At 45.7% G+C, this 19,478-nt stretch overlaps 1 protein-coding gene across 2 annotated transcripts in view; it reads right to left on the reverse strand.

Annotated features, from left to right (window-relative positions):
- Window positions 1–19,478, reverse strand: part of grb10a (growth factor receptor-bound protein 10a) — a 154,954-nt gene that overhangs the window by 31,343 nt on the left and 104,133 nt on the right. For both annotated transcript variants that reach the window (XM_060904810.1, XM_060904811.1), the window contains one exon: window positions 14,466–14,581. In XM_060904810.1, coding sequence (XP_060760793.1) covers window positions 14,466–14,581 — 116 coding nt within the window. The remainder of the gene's footprint in view (window positions 1–14,465; window positions 14,582–19,478) is intronic.

Genomic DNA, 19,478 nt, shown 5'->3' on the forward strand with positions numbered 1-19,478 from the left:
TTTAAACCTGTGTCACGTCTTTTACTATGAACACATGTACCAAACATTTCAGGTTTACATATCTAAAAGTTGTAACAAATGTACCTGTAACAAAACATACTTGTAAAGCCCCCATTACCAAACCCACAACAAACATACAACACAGATTGTATTTGGAATGTCTTTGCAACTGTGGTTTAGTCCATTGCATTTGACCATTGAAACATGACCAGCGGGAGGAACCGCTGTTTAGGCTACATCCACACGACAACGGCAACGAGATGTTATTTAAAAATATATCGCGTCCAAATGGGCAACGATCAGTAAAATATCAGGTCCATATGGCAACGCAACACTTGCTGAAAACGTTGCAATACACATGTCACACCTCTAGGGGCACTGTAAAACGGTCCCTTCGGAGACACCAGAACAATAGAAGTAAGGACGCATGCGCATAAACTATTATGCGCGAGACTTCATATTAGCCACAAAGTCAGGAAAATCTGTTCGTAAAATTACATTATAATGACCAAATACAATGAAAAGTATTTTTCCAGTCTCACCTGTGAAAGGTAATCCCATGTGATCTCGTTTGGACGGCAAACCTCTTGGTACAGTTAAACGCAGCTAATCTTTATTCTCCGCTTTGACCTATCCAATATGGCAGCGAGGATGACGTATGATTCTACGCGGAAGGCGGCGTCTTTAATGGTCCGTAATAAATTGAATGCTACACGTTGATGGATTAATTTGCTCTTCTACGCCCTTTTTGAGGAATGTATTGTAGGATTTAAACCAACATCTGAAGAGGTGAGATCGCTCCTTTTTTTTTCCCTATTTTTGCTGGCGGGATTGACTCTGCCCTAAGGGCAGAGTCTCTCTCTCTCTCTCTCTCTCACTTTGCACCATTACACAATAAATATTCACAGTGAAAATATTTTGTAAGCGCGTTTCATGAACCAAGTTATAGGATTTGTTGACAACTCGCATCAAGTTCGTTACACTTCTACCCGGCGTGAAGCACTGACAGTCATGTGGTTGTGACGTCATCGTAAACAAATCCATTCTACTCATCCAGATGACTTCACAACGGCAACGTTGCCAGATCTTTCCACTCTGGAACCCGTTCTCAAAAAGACTGCGTTTTGGGCACCCAAAACGCCGGTGCCGTGTGGACGCCAGGCCTAAATGATAAGCAATTGTATCAGAGTCACCTGAATCCGTTGCCGTGTGGACAGCAACTGTGGTTTAGTCCATTGCACTTGACCATTGAAACATGACCAGCGGGAGGAACCGCTGTTTAGTGACAGACGCATTGCGCTCTGTCACAGATGTGCATGCCAGGTGGCTAGGTGGTGCTGTGAAAGACCTCCGCTATGTCTGCACGCATGCGCAACGTCTTCCGTCTTGTCTGATCTGCACATCTGCGCCGCGAAAACTTTGACTACTCTGGCTATGGTAAGTAAGAAAGTAAGTAAAAAAGTAAGAGCACACTATACCCGCCTCTGTTCATTAACGGTATATGTGCAGATTCGGTATAGATGTTCGAAGGACTCCTGGACGTTTATTAAAGCTGCCAGAGCAGCTTGAAGGTCCGTTGGATCGATGTAATCAGACATGCTCTTACTTTTTTACTTACTTTCTTACTTCCCGGGCTGGCATGTACAGTATATGACATATGTATGACGTAAACGCGTACCTGACGTGAGCAGATCCGAGCAGAGTTTCGTGTACTGGGTAGTTTAGACGGATATGCAACGGGGGCTGTTTTTAACTTATCCACTCTGGAAGGCGTTTTCAATTTTTTCCGTTTTTCAGCCTCGGAAACGCCGTCCCCGTGTAGACGAAAGGCACTTCCGATAAAATATTTAGTCGTTTTTACCCGACAGCGTCCTCGTGTAAACGGGCCCTCAGCTTAAAAACTCTGCATCTTGCAATACGCCTGACCATAACGAAGGATTTGACACAAAACGCCTGCGTCCACCTGTAGTCGGTCGCCACTCGACCGATCTCAGGTCGCAGCATGCGTCTTTCTGCCGTCTGACCTGGGCATTAGATAATTGCTGTGATTTCTAAATGCAAGAAAGTGAAATCATTAAACTTGGGGGAAAAAAAACAAACAAAAAAAAACCCCTTGATAAATCAGTTAAACTGCAGGTGCCACTAAAAATGCACACAATTTAATTGGCTTAACTACAAATATCCAAAGACATCAAAGAATTGGATTTTTAGTCCACGTTTCAGGGATCAAGAGCTGATCCTTAAAGGAGAACTGAAGTCATTTTTAAACTTGCTTTATTTATTAATTAATGTGTTATTCAATTATGTTTTCAGTTTTAGTAACCTTATATCATGACTCGTATTGGCAACTAATTGTAGTTAAATATTATACTTATCAGCCTATTCGGTTTTTAGCCATGTTGAATTTAGTTAGTTTGGTCCACAGCAGGCTGCGCGGATAAGTGACATCTTCACGAGACTTGTGCAAGACTTCGAAACGTGAAGTTTCAGCCAGGTGTCAGTGCTGCCATTTTGAAAACTGTTTTCCAAACGAAATATTGCACAAAAATGAGTTTAAATGACGATTACTGCCTACCTTTTTCAAACTTTCCTGATTGCTATCAAAACAAACAAAACTTCCGGCTTGATTACATCAGCATTTGAAAGAGGGCGCGCGCGTCTTTTGACAATGTTGGCAGATGTTGGTCACTTTGATTTCCACTCTAAGTTTTACTTCTGTCCTACGATGTCTCGCACAGGTCTCAACAAATCTCATTTATGGCCATTGCTTTGACATATGGGCTGATATATTACATAGCATATTTCAAACACTCATAACTTGCTATAGCAGTGACAAAATAGCTATTAAAAATGCATTCCTATATTTAATAAAATGAAATAAATAGAATTTTGATGATAAAAAAAATTTGCCTTCAGTTCCCCTTTAACATGCACAGCAGCAGAAATTCTGGTTTCCAGTCCCTAAGCAATCATAATAAACCCCTTCCTATATCAAGATGAGTATTTTTTTTTATTAGTGTGACCATAATCCAGAGTTGTGCTAAAGAACATAGAGTTGTGCTAAGAGACTTTAGAACTTGTGCTAAGAGACTTTGGATTTGTTTTAAAAGACTTTCGTGTTAAATAACCGGATACCTTCGGAACCCAACCCACCCACTATATATTGAATCAAACATTTTGTAGTGCTGTTCAAATTCACGGCTGTAAATTTTGTTCACTACAAAATTTTCACAAGACACACCAAAATGTAGTGTAGAGAAGCTATAGCCTACATCGTCGACTTAGACCGTCATGCATGAGTTGTGAAGAGAAATATCAATTACAACATGTACTTGTTCAAAAAATAGCAATGTCACCATCCGGAGCATAATTCTCTTGCAGCGTCCCATCCCCTTAATGTCCAAAATGTATCAACAGCTGTCTGCCCTCATCCCCTGGTGAGTGTTCTATATAGTGAACCCTATCGGCACTTTAAGATTAGAGGAACTTTTTCACAGTTTTTAGAACTGCTAGAGGAAATTCCCCGTTTTTTGTGTGTCCGTACTGCAGGAACTGAGAATGATCGTAGTTCTTCGAACGCCATTTTGAAGGACTTTTTTTTAGCCCCTATTTCAGGGTGGGCTCTCTCCCAGCACAAGAGGAACCATGTGTGATGTAAGTGTAGCCCTTTTTACACAGATATTCCGTAATATTGGCGGAAAGAAGACACCTCAATATTCTGGCTTTAGTGATTTACACTGAACCAAATAAAGTCATCATGAAGCTGCGTACGTTTTTACATTGGGAGCCGGCGTTCCACAATCAGAGCCATGATGTGTCAGAACGGAGCATCAGCGCCTTGGGCGACGTGTCTGTGTCGGAAATATAAATAACCCGAGGATACTCGCGCTGCTTTAAAAACAATGATGGGTGAACTGAGTGTTGAAGTGCTTTTTTTAGCTGTGTACCTTTACCAAGCTTGTAGTACTCGAGTCCAGGACTCGTGCCCTAATTTTAAGGATGAGTGACTTGACTTGGACTTGAGCACTGATGACTCGGACTTGGACTCGTGCATTAACTGCATTCAGACTCATAAATTGGAGATGAGGACTCGGATTTTTTTCTTCATTTTTTGTAACATGCCATAATAATTTGGCGTAAGATATTTATATCTACATTAATTTTTATACTAATTTGGTGCAAGAGAATGCACATTCACCTGTTCATACGTCATGTTCAGGAACAAACTAACGTTAACAGCGCTAAAATACCTGGGAGAGAACACCCCTAGGATTGTCCGCTTTGCTTATACAGAGTTCTCGTGCAGTGGGGAAAAAATGCACTGCAGTGTCTTCCATATGTGGAAGAACTATCGAGGAGATGACGAGGACAACCTCGAATTTCACTTGTCATTTGGTAAGACTCCACCCAGAGAAGGAAGTGACACGCTATGTTCATTGCTCTGTTGATAGTGGGACTTGCTTGCTGAACAATGAACTAGCTAGTGTTAACCCTCTCTCATGTTATTTGCCCTGTTGGTAGTGGGTGGGGCTTGCTGAGCGATGAGCAAGCTTTTTATCTGCAGCCTATTAACTAAAACGGGGCAGTCGAGCAGTAACGTTAGTCCAACACAGTAACAGAGACGCTTTCACATAAAGGCAACAGGCTTAATGACTTGGACTTGAACACTGGGAACTTGAGACTGGACTCGGCCTCGGGGTTTAGTGACTCGACTACAACACTGACCTTTACACCACTTTTCAAACACAAGGAAAGTTACTGAGCATCACATGAACATGTGATCACTTCTGTTAAACATCACGTTCAAGGGAAGCAACAGCCCCAATATATAACAATATAAAACAAACCAAAAAAAAAAACCCAGACAAATGGACAAAGCGTGAAGTCCAGGCTCTTTTGAGCATATATATATATATATATATATATATATATATATATATATATATATATATAACACGCTATATTAAACATGCAAACAACATGTTTATGGATCGGAAATATATTAGAGGAGAAAATAAAGTGAAGTAGCAAGCGATTTGAGGTGGACCTTCGTGGAAGTAGAAAGCGAAGGTGCGTGGACCTTTGACGCTGTAGACAGACTTTTGAATTTGTGCTGGTTTCAGAAAGTAGAATATCAATAGCCAAAACATCACACCCCTGTCCAAGCATACCGGCTGTCCCTTTTACACAAATGTCCATTCCAGCTCTGTTACTACGAATCATTTAGACTCACAGGAGGAACAACACAGTGTGGCAGCGGGGGCGTGGTCAAGCACCGGTCTGTGACAGGAGGGCGGAGTTGGGGAAGGTAAGTGGCAGAATCGCTTCACCTGAGTGTCATTAACCTGTGTTTTGTGTGTTCTCCCCAGTAAACCGCCCTATTTAAGGAGGGAGAGCGAGAGCAGAGGCAGACCCGGACGAGACGCTGTGTGTGTGTGTGTGTGTGTGTGTGTCTCTCGCGGTATTGTGAAACAGTGTTGCAACCCTGAAAAGTGTGGCAATAAAGCCGTTAGACAAACCTGATCTCTGTCCTGCCGTCCTCTGTGCTCCACCCACACGCGATTCTCGCTACAGTGGTGCCGAAACCCGGGATCGTGGAGCACCTGTCCTGCAGCCCCATGGAATCCTCCCCGTTCGCGGACTTGGTCCACGCCCTCGCCACGGCCCAGCAGAGCCAGCACCAGGCGCTCGTCACACTCCGGAAGGAGCAGGAGCGCCGCTTCGAAGCCCTGGTGCTGGCTCAACAGGAAGACCGTGAGGCGTTCCGGCGCCTCCTCGCGTCGGCGGGGTCCACCAGCGCCCCGGCCGCGGGCCCATCTCCCATCACCTTGACTAAGATGGGCCCGCAGGACGACCCCGAGGCGTTCATCGCATTATTCGAACAGGTCGCCGAAGCCTCGGGGTGGCCGATGGAACAGTGCGCGGCGCGCCTCCTCCCCCTCCTGACGGGAGAGGCGCAGTTAGCCGCACTACAGCTCCCCGCCGACCACCGGCTGGCCTACGCCGACCTTCGCCGGGCTGTCCTCCAGCGCGTGGGGCGCACGCCGGAGCAGCAGCGCCAGCGCTTCCGCGCGCTGCGAATGGAGGAAGTCGGCAGCCCGTTCGCGTTCGGCCAGCAGCTCCGGGACGCCTGCTGGCAGTGGCTGAGGGCCGAAGATCGCGACGCCGAGGGGATCATCGACCAGGTGGCGCTGGAGCAGTTCATCGCCCGCCTACCCGCCGGAACCGCGGAGTGGGTCCAGTGCCACCGCCCGGCGTCGCTGGATCAGGCCGTAGGACTGGCGGAGGATCATCTGGCGGCTGTCCCGGCGGCAGGACAACGGATGTCTTCTTCTCTCTCCTCTTCTCTCTCTCTCTCTCTTCCCCCTCCTCCCGTGTCCCGTCCTCGCCCCATTCCCCCACCACGGAGGCGGGGGCCGGCCCCACCCCAGCCGGCCCGCCGCACCCGTGGTGCCCTCCCGTTTCTCCCTTCTGTGTCTGTCTCTCCCCCCCCTCAGGTGAGTGACCCTCAATCCACAGCTGCAGAGGGGAGGCCCGGGCCGGTTTGCTGGCGCTGCGGGGAACCGGGCCACCTGCAGCAACAGTGTGCCGCGATGGAGGTGGGGGCGGTGGTGCGGATCCCCGACGCACCAGAGGCTGCCCTCGATCAGGCCGGAGCATATCGCATACCGGTAAGTGTACAAGGGGCGACCTATCAGGCGTTGGTGGATTCGGGTTGCAACCAGACCTCGATCCGCCAAAGCCTGGTGCAAGACGAGGCATTGGGGGGAGCACAAGGGGTGAAGGTGTTGTGTGTGCACGGGGATGTTCACTGCTACCCGTTGGTGTCGGTCCACATACATTTCAGAGGGGACAAATCTATAGTGAAGGCGGCGGTTAATCCTCGCCTTACCCACTCTTTAATCTTGGGGACTGATTGGCCGGGATTCCGGGGGTTGATGGCACACCTAGTAAAGAGTGGGTCCTGCCGGTTAGCCGGGGGGGGTCCCGGTGTCGTTTTGGCTGGAGCTGCGGTCGCAGGGCCGTCTACGTCATCTCCGCGACAGAGTGAGGGGCCCCCAGCTCCTCTTTCTATTGGGGAATCCCTCGCGGATTTCCCACTGGAATAATCGCGAGACGAAACTCTGCGACACGCGTTTGACCAAGTGAGAGTAATCGATGGTCAAACGCTCCAGCCGAATGCCACCCCGACCTTCCCCTATTTTTCCATTTTAAAAGATAGGTTATACCGAGTGACGCAGGACACTCAGACGAAGGAGCGTGTCACCCAGTTGTTAATTCCAAAGAGCCGTCGGGAATTGGTATTCCAGGCGGCTCACTTTAATCCCATGGCGGGACACCTCGGGCAGGATAAAACACTCGCCCGGATAATGGCCCGATTCTATTGGCCGGGGATTCGCGGCGACGTCCGTAAGTGGTGTACGGCGTGCCGCGAATGCCAGTTAGTAAACCCAGCGGCCATTCCAAAAGCGCCCTTGCGCCCCCTACCATTAATCGAGACCCCGTTTGAACGAATTGGGATGGATCTCGTCGGTCAACACGAGGGTACCGCTTTATATTGGTTCTGGTGGACTATGCAACGCGATACCCGGAAGCGGTGCCTCTTCGCAATATCTCCGCACGTAGTATTGCAGAGGCCCTCTTCCACGTCATCTCCCGGGTCGGAATCCCGAAAGAGATTCTGACTGATCAAGGCACCTCGTTTATGTCACGAACACTGGCCGAACTGTATGGGCTATTGGGTATTAAGCCGATCCGCACCAGCGTGTATCACCCACAAACGGACGGTTTAGTCGAACGGTTCAACCGCACCCTCAAGAATATTATCAAAAAATTCGTAAGTGAGGACGCACGTAACTGGGATAAGTGGCTCGAACCCTTGTTGTTTGCAGTGCGAGAGGTCCCCCAAGCCTCCACGGGGTTCTCCCCATTTGAATTACTGTATGGGCGTAAGCCGCGCGGCATCTTAGATGTACTGCGGGAAAATTGGGAGGAGGGACCTTCGCAGAGCAAAAATGAAATTCAATACGTTATGGATCTGCGCGCAAAACTCCACACGCTCACCCACTTAACTCAGGAGAATTTGCGGCAGGCCCAGGAACGGCAAACCCGCCTGTACAACAAGGGCACGCGCCTTAGAGAGTTCACTCCGGGAGATAAGGTACTCGTCCTGTTGCCCACGTCGAGCTCCAAATTAATCGCCAAGTGGCAAGGGCCCTTCGAGGTCACACGGCGAGTCGGGGACGTCGACTATGAGGTTAGGCGAACGGACAGGGAGGGGGCGCTACAGATCTACCACCTCAATCTGCTGAAGCTCTGGAATGAGGAGGTCCCCGTGGCGTTGGTGTCGGTAGTTCCGGAGAAGGCGGAGCTGGGGCCGGAGATCCAAAAAGGGTCATTGGCATCTCGCACCTCTCCGGTCCCCTGTGGAGACCACCTCTCCCCGACCCAACTCACGGAGGTCGCCCAGTTGCAGGCCGAGTTTTCGGATGTGTTCTCGCCCCGGCCCGGACGCACCAACCTCATAGAACACCACATAGAGACGCCCCCGGGGGTGGTAGTGCGTAGCCGTCCTTATAGATTACCCGAACACAAAAAAAAGGTGGTTCGGGAAGAACTTCAGGCCATGCTCGAAATGGGCATCGTCGAGGAGTCCCACAGTGACTGGAGCAGCCCGGTGGTCTTGGTTCCCAAGGCCGACGGCTCGGTCCGGTTCTGTGTGGACTATAGAAAAGTCAATGCGGTGTCTAAATTCGACGCGTACCCAATGCCTCGTATTGATGAGCTGCTTGATCGACTAGGCACGGCTCGCTTTTACTCGACACTGGATTTGACAAAGGGATATTGGCAGATCCCCTTGACTCCATTATCCCGGGAAAAAACGGCCTTTTCCACACCGTTCGGCTTACACCAGTTCGTCACACTTCCGTTTGGGCTGTTTGGGGCGCCCGCTACGTTTCAGCGGCTGATGGACCGGATCCTCCGGCCCCACGCCACCTATGCGGCCGCTTACTTAGACGACATAATCATTTATAGTAATGACTGGCAGCGGCACCTGCAACACCTGAGGGCCGTCCTTAGGTCGCTGAGGCGGGCGGGGCTCACGGCCAACCCGAAGAAGTGTGCGATTGGGCGGGTGGAAGTACGGTATCTGGGCTTCCACTTGGGTAACGGGCAGGTGCGTCCCCAAATTAATAAGACAGCAGCGATTGCAGCCTGCCCGAGACCCAAGACCAAAAAGGGGGTGAGACAGTTCCTGGGGCTGGCTGGCTATTATCGTAGGTTCATACCTAATTATTCGGACGTCACCAGCCCGCTGACTGACCTCACTAAAAAGGGGGCGCCAGATCCGGTCCAGTGGACGGAGCAGTGCCAGCGGGCTTTCTCTGAGGTAAAGGCTGCACTGTGTGGGGGGCCACTTTTGCACTCCCCTGACTTCTCTCTCCCCTTTTTGTTGCAGACGGATGCGTCGGACAGAGGGCTGGGGGCCGTTTTGTCCCAGCAGGTGGGGGGAGAGGACCGCCCAGTGTTGTACATCAGCCGGAAGCTGTCAGTGCGTGAGGGGCGCTACAGCACTATCGAGAAGGAGTGCCTGGCCATCAAGTGGGCGGTCCTCGCCCTCCGTTACTACCTGCTGGGGCGCTCTTTCACCCTCTGTTCGGACCACGCGCCCCTCCAGTGGCTCCACCGCATGAAGGATGCCAACGCGCGGATCACCCGTTGGTATCTGGCGCTCCAACCTTTCAACTTCAAGGTGGTCCACAGGCCGGGGGCGCAGATGGTCGTGGCGGACTTCCTCTCCCGTCAAGGGGGGGGAGTCGGCTGCGGGCCGGACGGGCGCCCGGCCTGAGTCGGGCGGTGGGGGTATGTGGCAGCGGGGGCGTGGTCAAGCACCGGTCTGTGACAGGAGGGCGGAGTTGGGGAAGGTAAGTGGCAGAATCGCTTCACCTGAGTGTCATTAACCTGTGTTTTGTGTGTTCTCCCCAGTAAACCGCCCTATTTAAGGAGGGAGAGCGAGAGCAGAGGCAGACCCGGACGAGACGCTGTGTGTGTGTGTGTGTGTCTCTCGCGCTATTGTGAAACAGTGTTGCAACCCTGAAAAGTGTGGCAATAAAGCCGTTAGACAAACCTGATCTCTGTCCTGCCGTCCTCTGTGCTCCACCCACACGCGATTCTCGCTACACACAGATACAACCCCCCCCCGTTCTGTATTCGGACATTTTTTACAGAACACGAGCTGGAATAAAGTAGTAAGATTCCCACCTTGAACAGGCTGTGTAAAAGGGGCTTGTACGGTGATTAGTCCAGACGTAAGCGTATTTTGATTGGTCAAACACAAGCCAATGCAGCACTGCTAAAATTTTAGCTGTGTAAACAGCTCTTAATGTTAGCATTCAAAAATGGAAAAAAAAACAAACAAAAAAAACCCCCAGACAAATGGACAAAGAGTGAAGTCCAGGCTCTTTTGAGAGTATATGTGATGGAAGAAATACAGCATGGTTTTGACACACCTAAGCAAAATATAACATCTTCACTTGCATTTCCTGCTAACATCACGCTACCAAGCCAGCTTATGTCACTTTGGCATTCCTGCTGGTGGTGTGAATGCAAACAGAAAAAAAAAAGACCTTGAAGGTATGTAGTTCTCAGGGGAGCTCCCCAGTGGGTCATTCCTCTCAATAAGTCCCTAGAACCGTTTAGTCTGAAAGCACCCAATATAGAGGCTTTGCACCATTACATGACCCCCATAGCAACGGTAACTAGGGCGCCATGACAGGGGACACGATTGTAGTGCTTCATTCAGCCGAGTTAGTTGTTATTGATCAATATGGGAAGGTTTTACCACATTTTTGGATATGCAAATCATTCTGAATGAAATGAAGACATCAGATTTATTAATTTACCAAAAGTAATTTATCGGGGAGAAAAAACTGGAGCGATTTCTAAGCGTAGAAAGGAAAAATGGCTTGCAAACATACAAAGTGCAGCACGGTGCTCATTATTCTCCAGTGAAGTGAGCATGAATGTAAAGCTAGTCACACTACAGCTCCTGATGCTTTGCGATGGGTTATCAATGAAAATTAGGCGTTTTGGTGATGATGCATGGCGATATACAAGCGAGCTAAAAGTTTTGGTCACACAGCAGGCGAACACTCGACTCTCATGCCTTTGCACGTTCAAGCGGTCACACTCGCTCACAGGACCCAGTCGTTATGGGAAACACCTGATGCTGATTTGAGCACAATCAGCATGCACATATAAGGACACAGAGGCTTTTTTGAAGTATTATCATTATCACGCTCACATTTGTTTCTTGCCATGTTTATGACTCTGCTTTAGGTTTCGTTTGTGTTTTGTTTTTGTAAATATCACGTCTGCTAATAAACAATCTTGCTGCACTTAGATATCTGCCAGAATACTTTCCAAAGTCTCTTTGAAAACAGCGTCCTTAGATGTGTGTGCTGATTGCATTCAGATTGGCATCAGGTGTTTCCCATAATGAGTGGGTCACAAGCGCGTGCACAATGCGCTCCGAAGGATCCCCGAATGGGAATGCACTTTAAGTCCCGGTGAAGGTTAGGCTGTGCCAAACCGCTGTGTTGAGGCTCATGTTCATTTCACTGTGCAAGAATGAGCATCTTGCTACAGCTCTGAAATTATTATTAATATTTTTTTATTCTTACCTTCATGAAAATGAAGTGAGCATACCATAGGGTTTTTGACCTCTCCGTTCGACACAGAGTCCTGCCGAATGTTTGTGAGCAATTTTTCCCTTCTATGTTTAGAAATCTCTCTAGTTTTTCCAGCTGCTGATGAATTAATTTTGGTAAATTAAAAAATCGGGTGTCTTTGTTTCATTGAGAACGATTTGCACAGCAAAGCCTTCCCATACCGATCAATAATCACTAACGCGGATGAATGAAGCACTACAAGCGTGTCCCCTGTCATGGTGGCATAGTTACTGTTGCTATGATGGTCATGTGATGGTGTAAAGCCTCTATATTCTACACTGAGTGAATGAGTGAGTCAGTGGACAAGTGGACAGTCCAAACACAACACATGTTTATGGTGCTCGTAGAAATTCCAGAGTACTTATCAGAAAAGTCAGAAAGGAATGAAAGATGAATAATAGGAAAATAGAATGGAAAGTGTGTGTGTGTGTGTGTGTGTGTACACACACACACACACACACATATATACATAAACACATACATACCAGGGCTTTACATTAACTTTTTTGCTCACTGGCCACTGTGGCTAGTGGTTTTCCCAAGTCACTAGCCATTCAGCCTTTCACTAGCCACAATTTTGTTGCCAGGAAATCACAGTTTTTTCTTCACCATGATACATTAAAGTTCAGAAGATCTAGACTTAATTATGAATGTCAGCGTATAATGTATCTCTACAGTAGCACTCAAGTATTCAGTGCTGTTAAGGTAGCTCCCTATATGAAAACATGCAACCAATTCAGACAAAAATATAAACAGGGTATTCTGTTTATTGAACTCAAATTCAAGCCCCTTACAATATGAAATATCGTATAATATGAAAAATAACATTCAGTACAACTGAACTGATTCTAATATTAAAAGTCCAATTCAAAACATTTATCATTGAAAAACATTTGATGTTTTGATATGCAAGTATTATGTGTATTATCAAGTATTATTATGTATATTATGTATTATCTATTAATAGTGTGTGTGTGTGTGTGTGTGTGTGTGTGTGTGTGTGTGTGTGTGTGTGTGTGTGTACATGTGTAGAGAGAGACATTAAATGTCCTCATTACATTCATCATCAGATGAGTCTGAATGGTCCATGAAAAATGGTCTTCGTGACCTGAGGCTTCCAGCAGGCCATAAGTTGATAGCTGGAGCGAGATCAACTTCTTTCCAATTGCGTGAACGTTTCTAAACAGCAGCTCCATCCTCTCCAGCTCAGCCGACTTCATGACAGCCAGGGACTGAAAGCAGTGCTGTCCTGTAGTGACCAGCCGTCTTCGCCTGTTTTGATGTTATAGTACCGATGTGCGCATTTGACTTTTTGTGGTCCTTTATAGTTTTGAGTTTGAAATTACTGGTGCCTGTCTTTGCCAGACTTTCTACAGTCTTCGCAGTACAGGGTATTTTCGGTTTTGCTATGAACTAGCCAATCTCGCCCGAACTTCCATTTGTCATTGAACTGTCTTATCTTCCTATTAGCGTCTTGTTCATCTCCATGGCCGTAGCCAGCTCAGAGGCCACCGCGGTCCGGACCTCGGTCATTTTTAAGAGCTGAAAATACATTTGTACGCTAAATATTCAACTGGATAAAAAAAATAAAGAATAACATTCAAACGTCTCCGTAAAAAGTGCATTGTTAATTATGTTAAACGCTGATTCTGACTTCTGTGTCTGTTTCGCGTGCACGGCTCTGAGGCCAAGAACACAAAAGCGAATGAGCGCCTGACTTGGCGGAAGAACGCAGTGCAGGAGACACGGGGTTTCCATGGTAACCATCAGCACACTTTCATGAAGCTGTTAAATTTACATTTTTGAAGCAGCGCAGTTGTAGCCTACTTTGTTTGTGATTTTAAAAATAAATCATTCGATAAGCCAAAGCAATAGAGTGGAAAGTTTCAACTTATGTTTGTCTTGGATAACTTTGCTTAAAACATGGTGGTGTATACTGATTTTTTTCCCAGAATTTTTTTTTTGTGTAGGTGTAACAGATGCCAGATTGTTAATGTATCTTAGTTCTATAGGCTACATGGTTAGGGTATCTTTTGTCCTCATTGCTTGGGTCAGATCAAACCATTAAACAAGCTTAAATTATTCTTACTCTTGCCACATACATGATATTTTTTTCAAAACTGATGATATTCAGTTCAAGCACCATTAAAAGTAATTTCAGGAATAGATCTCTTGTGTGATGTGTAATTCACCCCTCTCATTTAAATATGTCGAACATTTTTCGGCGCGCGCTTTGTGCATCACGGACCTCGGTGATTTTAAAATGCTGCTCCAGCCCTGCTCTTCTCTGCCCCTTTTTCCCTGAGCAGCAGGGTTTGAAACTCCAGCTATATGCCGCCACATAGTGCGCTTGTCAGTCGTCAGCAACTTTGCTTTGTTCATTAACCGCAGGTTACCGTATCACTGATTTTATCTGAGCCGTTAATGAACGTTCTAAACAGTTCTAACATGTTGTCAGAATGTTTATGCAGGTGCTCATGGGATTTGTAGAAACGTAATATTACATTGCAATGCGTTTATTATATCAGATGCCTTCAGAGAAAACTACAATTAAAATATATTGTCATACCACAGAATAAACCACCCGCCAAAGTGGCTAGTGGGACTAAAGTTATTACCCGCCAAAACCGAATTTTACCCGCATTTGGCGGGTGGGCGGGTGCTAATGTAAAGCCCTGATACATACATACACACACACAGAGCATAATTTAGGAACGTGTGTGGAGTTCTTACCAGTGGGTTTCTGAAGAGCTCATACTTGGCATAGTTCTTCCTGAAGAGGAACTTGCTCTCTGGAGACATGTAGGCCTGCACCTGAACCACCAGTTCATGGTCCTCCACACACCTCTCTACACACACACACACACACGCAAACAAAAGCAGCATATCAAGACAACACCAAATCTGCAAACTGAAGAACACAAAACTATTAAACAAGAAATGATTTGTTCTTGAGTGAGAAGTTGTTCAATGCCACAGCTGCATGAAACAAGCGTTACACAAGCATATGATGATGTGGATCATTTTGCTGGAAAAACAAGCAAGTATTAGTTGTTACAAGCTAAAAACTAGAAGGGCGCTTGGTAGATATACTCAGTGCATACCTTCGCCAAGCCACATATCAACATTAACATCAAATCACTTGGACCTAGGATAATACTAAAGCTGTACACCAAGTTTCATCCAAATCCGTTCACTACTTTTTGAGTTATGTTGGGAAGAGACAAAACATCCTGGATCTGCATACATACAGTATCTGGATCCTGGATTCACATACATATCTGGATTTGGATCAAAATCTAATCAATTGTTCCTTGGTCCATGACTCACCTTTCCTCCAAATTTCATCAAAATCCATTCAATACTTTTTTGAATTACGTTGGGAACAAACAAACCAAGGTGAAAACATAACCTCAAATAAAGTTGGCAGAGGTAATAAGTACAGCAGGGCTCTAGTGTGCAACCAAAAATCTTACGAGTGCGGCTACATTTTTTCCTTGGTCGCACTGGTATGCCTAACATTTTGCGGGGTTTTTTTTTTTTTGCATGTCTGTGTATATGTATGACTGTACACACGCCTTGAACCCAGTACGGGTATGATACAATTCATGTACAAAGTTCTACATTAGTTCAAATGGCTCTGCTGATATCCAATTCTGTCATGACGCTTGGCTCTTTTAACTTTGTTCTCATGGTGCTTGTCTTCATCAAACTTGTTACAAACAGCTGTTATGCACATCCACCACGCCGACCAATCTGTTATCGAATGTTTCAATGACTGAAGTATGCCGCCACACTTTAAGATGTCCTTTAAGGTGTTCTTGAACCTCAGAAAAGGGCGGACAACTTTTCTGGATCCCTCTGCAAGCTTGCCAAATAGTAGATCCTTCACCGGCCGATCGTCGGGCATGTGTGCAACATGGCCCATCCAGCACAGTCTGATCTTAATGAGGGTAATTTTGATATCTGTGGTCTTGGCACGAGCCAGCACTTCATCGTTTGTAACAGTCGTTCCATTTGATTTTGAGGATCGACCTCAGATGACATTGTTGAACAGTTCGAAGCAGTTTAACATGGTAACTATATAGTGTCCAGGTCTCACTTCCATACAGTAATAGAGGTGTAACGCACTGATTGTAAACTTTGAGTTTTGTTTCTGTTGTGAGGTCTCTACAATTGAAGACTATCTCTCAGCCTTCCCATTACACACAAGGCAGCTTGAACTCTGGCTGTTATTTCCTCATCTAGCTTGCAGTCTTTAGTGACATAGCTTCCAAGATATTTAAAAGTGGTCTACCCTTTTCAGCTTGTGACCATCGATGCAGAAATCAACCTGTTCACCAACACTCATGGTTTCTGTTTTCCTGATGTTAATTCTGAGACCCATTTTCTTTGATAGATTATTGTAAGCGGTTAACAAATGATGGTTGCAGCGCTGCACCATCATTTGTAAATATGGCAATATCATCCGCATACTGGGCTTCCCTCATGTATTTGGTGAGTGTCTTGGTCTTAGACTTCAGTCACTGAAGATCAAACAAGTCACCATCATATCTAAAACAAACTCTGACGCTGTAGGATGGACTGATGTTTCGGAAAGCAAGAAAGAGCATAACTACAGCATAAATCCCGAAAAGAGTGGAAGCAAGCTTGCAACCTTGTTTGACACCACTATCACATTTAATTGGTTTGGTAAGTTTTCCATCAATAAGACTGTAGCGCCCTGCGATGACATGGCGACTTGTCTAGGGTGTACCCTGCCTCTCGCCCATAGTCAGCTGAGATAGGCTCCAGCTTGCCTGCGACCCTGTACAGGATAAGCGGCTACAGATGATGGATGGATGGATGGATGGATGGATGGATGGATGGATGGATGGATGGATGACTGTAGCACAACGTCTTTTTCCCCAAACTCACACTCAAGGAAGAATGACATCAAGGTCAGAACCAATCAAAGGCAGCGAAAGGGTGGGTCTTCGCCTCTGATTGGCTCTGATCCTGAGATTCCTGTACACGGCTGTGTATGTTTGAAACTGTGACTGTCAGCCTACTCATCCTTGAGTGACAAATGAAACACATGTTAAGCGAGTGAAAACTGAAGATGAAGAGAACAACTGATAGTATTTTTTCATTATGAAAAGTGCTGTGCTGCCCATTACACATCTGCCTGACCCTGGCTCTGAAAGTTCCAGCCTAGACATTACATTATCAGCAGAGGTTCAACCATCCATCTCCCCTGTCCCTGGTAAGATGCTGAACAATAACCCTGGCCCAGCATCAGAGATAGCATCGGACTCGTTGCCAGAGTCAAAGATCACTGAACAGATAAAGGTCAAAATATATGCATTTCGGAAAGACTGGCTAACCCAGTTTCCGTGGCTCAGGTATGATAAAATGGCTCATGTGATGCACTGTGTTTACTGCAAAGAATGCAGCCAAAGCATGGCCAGTAACAGTGCTTTTGTTGTTGGAACGTCAACATTCCAAATTGAAATGCTAAAAAAACACATCCTATGTCGTGACAAGTGTGTGACCCCCAGAGCGGCCCCCCTCCCCACAGCATTTCAGCGTCAGGCAGCACTAAGCCGAAGCAGTGAGGAGTCAGAGATGAAAATAAAATTCAACATTGCTTATAATACAGCCAAAGAAGAGCTGCCTTTAGCTAAATTTAAAGCTGTACTGCCTTTCAGATTTTTCAAGTGTAGGTCATAAAAATAATTTTTCCCGACACCCAATTATTTTTGTTTAGTGGACCGAAAGCTCATGAATTCGAATCACACACTTCCAATTTTATTAGTTTTTTTTTTAACAGAGCAATTAATGAATTTAGGGCCACATGTCTTTAAATTCTCCACTATTTTTTCCTGCTTCACCATGACCCAATACAAGATATTACGCCATGCATGACATGGTGGGCTTTCCCTGTCTGCGCAAGGCATTGTGGGATAGAAATTTGAAACAGGAGAGGAAAATGGAGGACGCGAGTGTGCAAATGAAAAGTGAAAGACCGACTACAGTAACGGAAAGCGAGAAGAAAAGACATTATGTTATATATGAAGAAAAGGAAACGCAGGACCAAACTAATAAATATTAACGGTCAGCAAGCAACTCGGTGTGATCAGCTGTTCGTTTAGCGACAGAATGATGGAACTGTCAGTGCACGGTCAAAGTAAACCTGTAGATGGCAGTAATGTAACACTGTGGATGCCAGCTGCTGTAAAACCCAAAAGAAGAAGGAAAAGAAGGTGGTAAACCTACGCATGTACACACGGACTTCCTCTGTCTGCTTGAGTGCTCAAAGGGAGTGATTTCATGCACATTATTTGCTTTAATCCCCTCAAATTAAATAACTTCCCAGCCACAGAATGGCCTGTTTGATTTTCGTAAGATATTACAGAAATAAACATGTATCACAATGACCAAATTTCAGAAGGAACACAGATTTTATGAAATTGAAAGGCTTCTGTCTAGCTTTAAGTTTCAAATCATCCTCATGAAAAAGAATGGGTTAAATGTAAACCAGACCTACAGCAATGCCGTTGCATGTGCCTACTTCATTGGGGCAGGGGGTGATTTTCCATAAGTAGCACATATTTTTAGTCATTTGAGTTTTTGAATTTTTAAATTCGTCAAGCACTGTTAAGCACTTTGTAAATTTAAAGTAATTACGTTTTTGCAAAGTTTGTTTGTGCTGTGGTTAAAATAAAGACAGACATTTATCTGCACTTTTATTTCCGTTTACTATCATTTATATAACTCTCAATGTGTATGGGAAATGAGAAAGGTAACCCTTAAAATGTATTATTGTGGCGCTAAAGGTGCTGTGAAATTTTGGTGCGTCGAAATTTTGTGCTGGTGTTGCACCCAAATGAAAAAGTTAGGCGCACCAGTGCAACAAGTTAGTCTGGAGCCCTGTACAGTACAAGGTTTGAAAATCGACTTTGTATTAGGACAGCGATCTATTACCTGCATAAATATGGGTGTGTGTATTAAGTGAGCAGAGTAAAGGCCCTTAAACTAAGGATCTTTGCTTTAGTTTAAAGCCAGTTCTCTCTCTAGGATTCACTGTCTCACAATACTCATTGTAGGAGTTTGCCAAACAGTGTATGTGTAAGAATATGAGAAAGAGAGCGAGAGAGAGAGAGAGAGAGAGAGAGAGAGAGAGAGAGAGAGAGAGAATAAAAGAGAAGGGGAAAATTTAGACAAGTCAGTCTTAGCTCTGTGTATTCATATGACACATTTGCCTCAGGGCACAGTTAAAATGAGAATATTTACTCTGTGTGTGTGTGTGTGTGTGTGTGTGTGTGTGTGTGTGTGTGTGTGTGTTTTGAAATGTACAGACTGAATATGCGTCAGTATTAACATGCATGGATAAAAACGAAAGTGTTAAAGAAGATTAAGAGATTTTATTATGCGTTTCATTATGTATTTTAATAATTCACATCTCTGTGTGAGTGTTTTGTCAATGAAAGCAGAGAGAGAGAGAGAGAGAGAGAGAAGCATTGCAGGGAGATGAGGTCATGTATTTAGCTCGATTGCATTGAGCAATCGGGCTGATCATCGCTCAATAAGGAGCCTCGCAGCTAATGGCTTATGTAAGAGGAACATTTTTGGAAGGTTGCCATAATGTTGCACTAAGTGTTAGCTCTGAGATCAAATCTAGAGTGTCCTAATCCATCAAATCTGACTGTACTGAACACAGTGTTCAGCTGAAGCTGCAGCTGATCGGGTGTCAGCTGGCGAATC

This window comes from Neoarius graeffei, chromosome 22 (assembly GCF_027579695.1).
Source record: "Neoarius graeffei isolate fNeoGra1 chromosome 22, fNeoGra1.pri, whole genome shotgun sequence".
NCBI classification, from domain to species: Eukaryota; Metazoa; Chordata; class Actinopteri; order Siluriformes; family Ariidae; genus Neoarius; species Neoarius graeffei.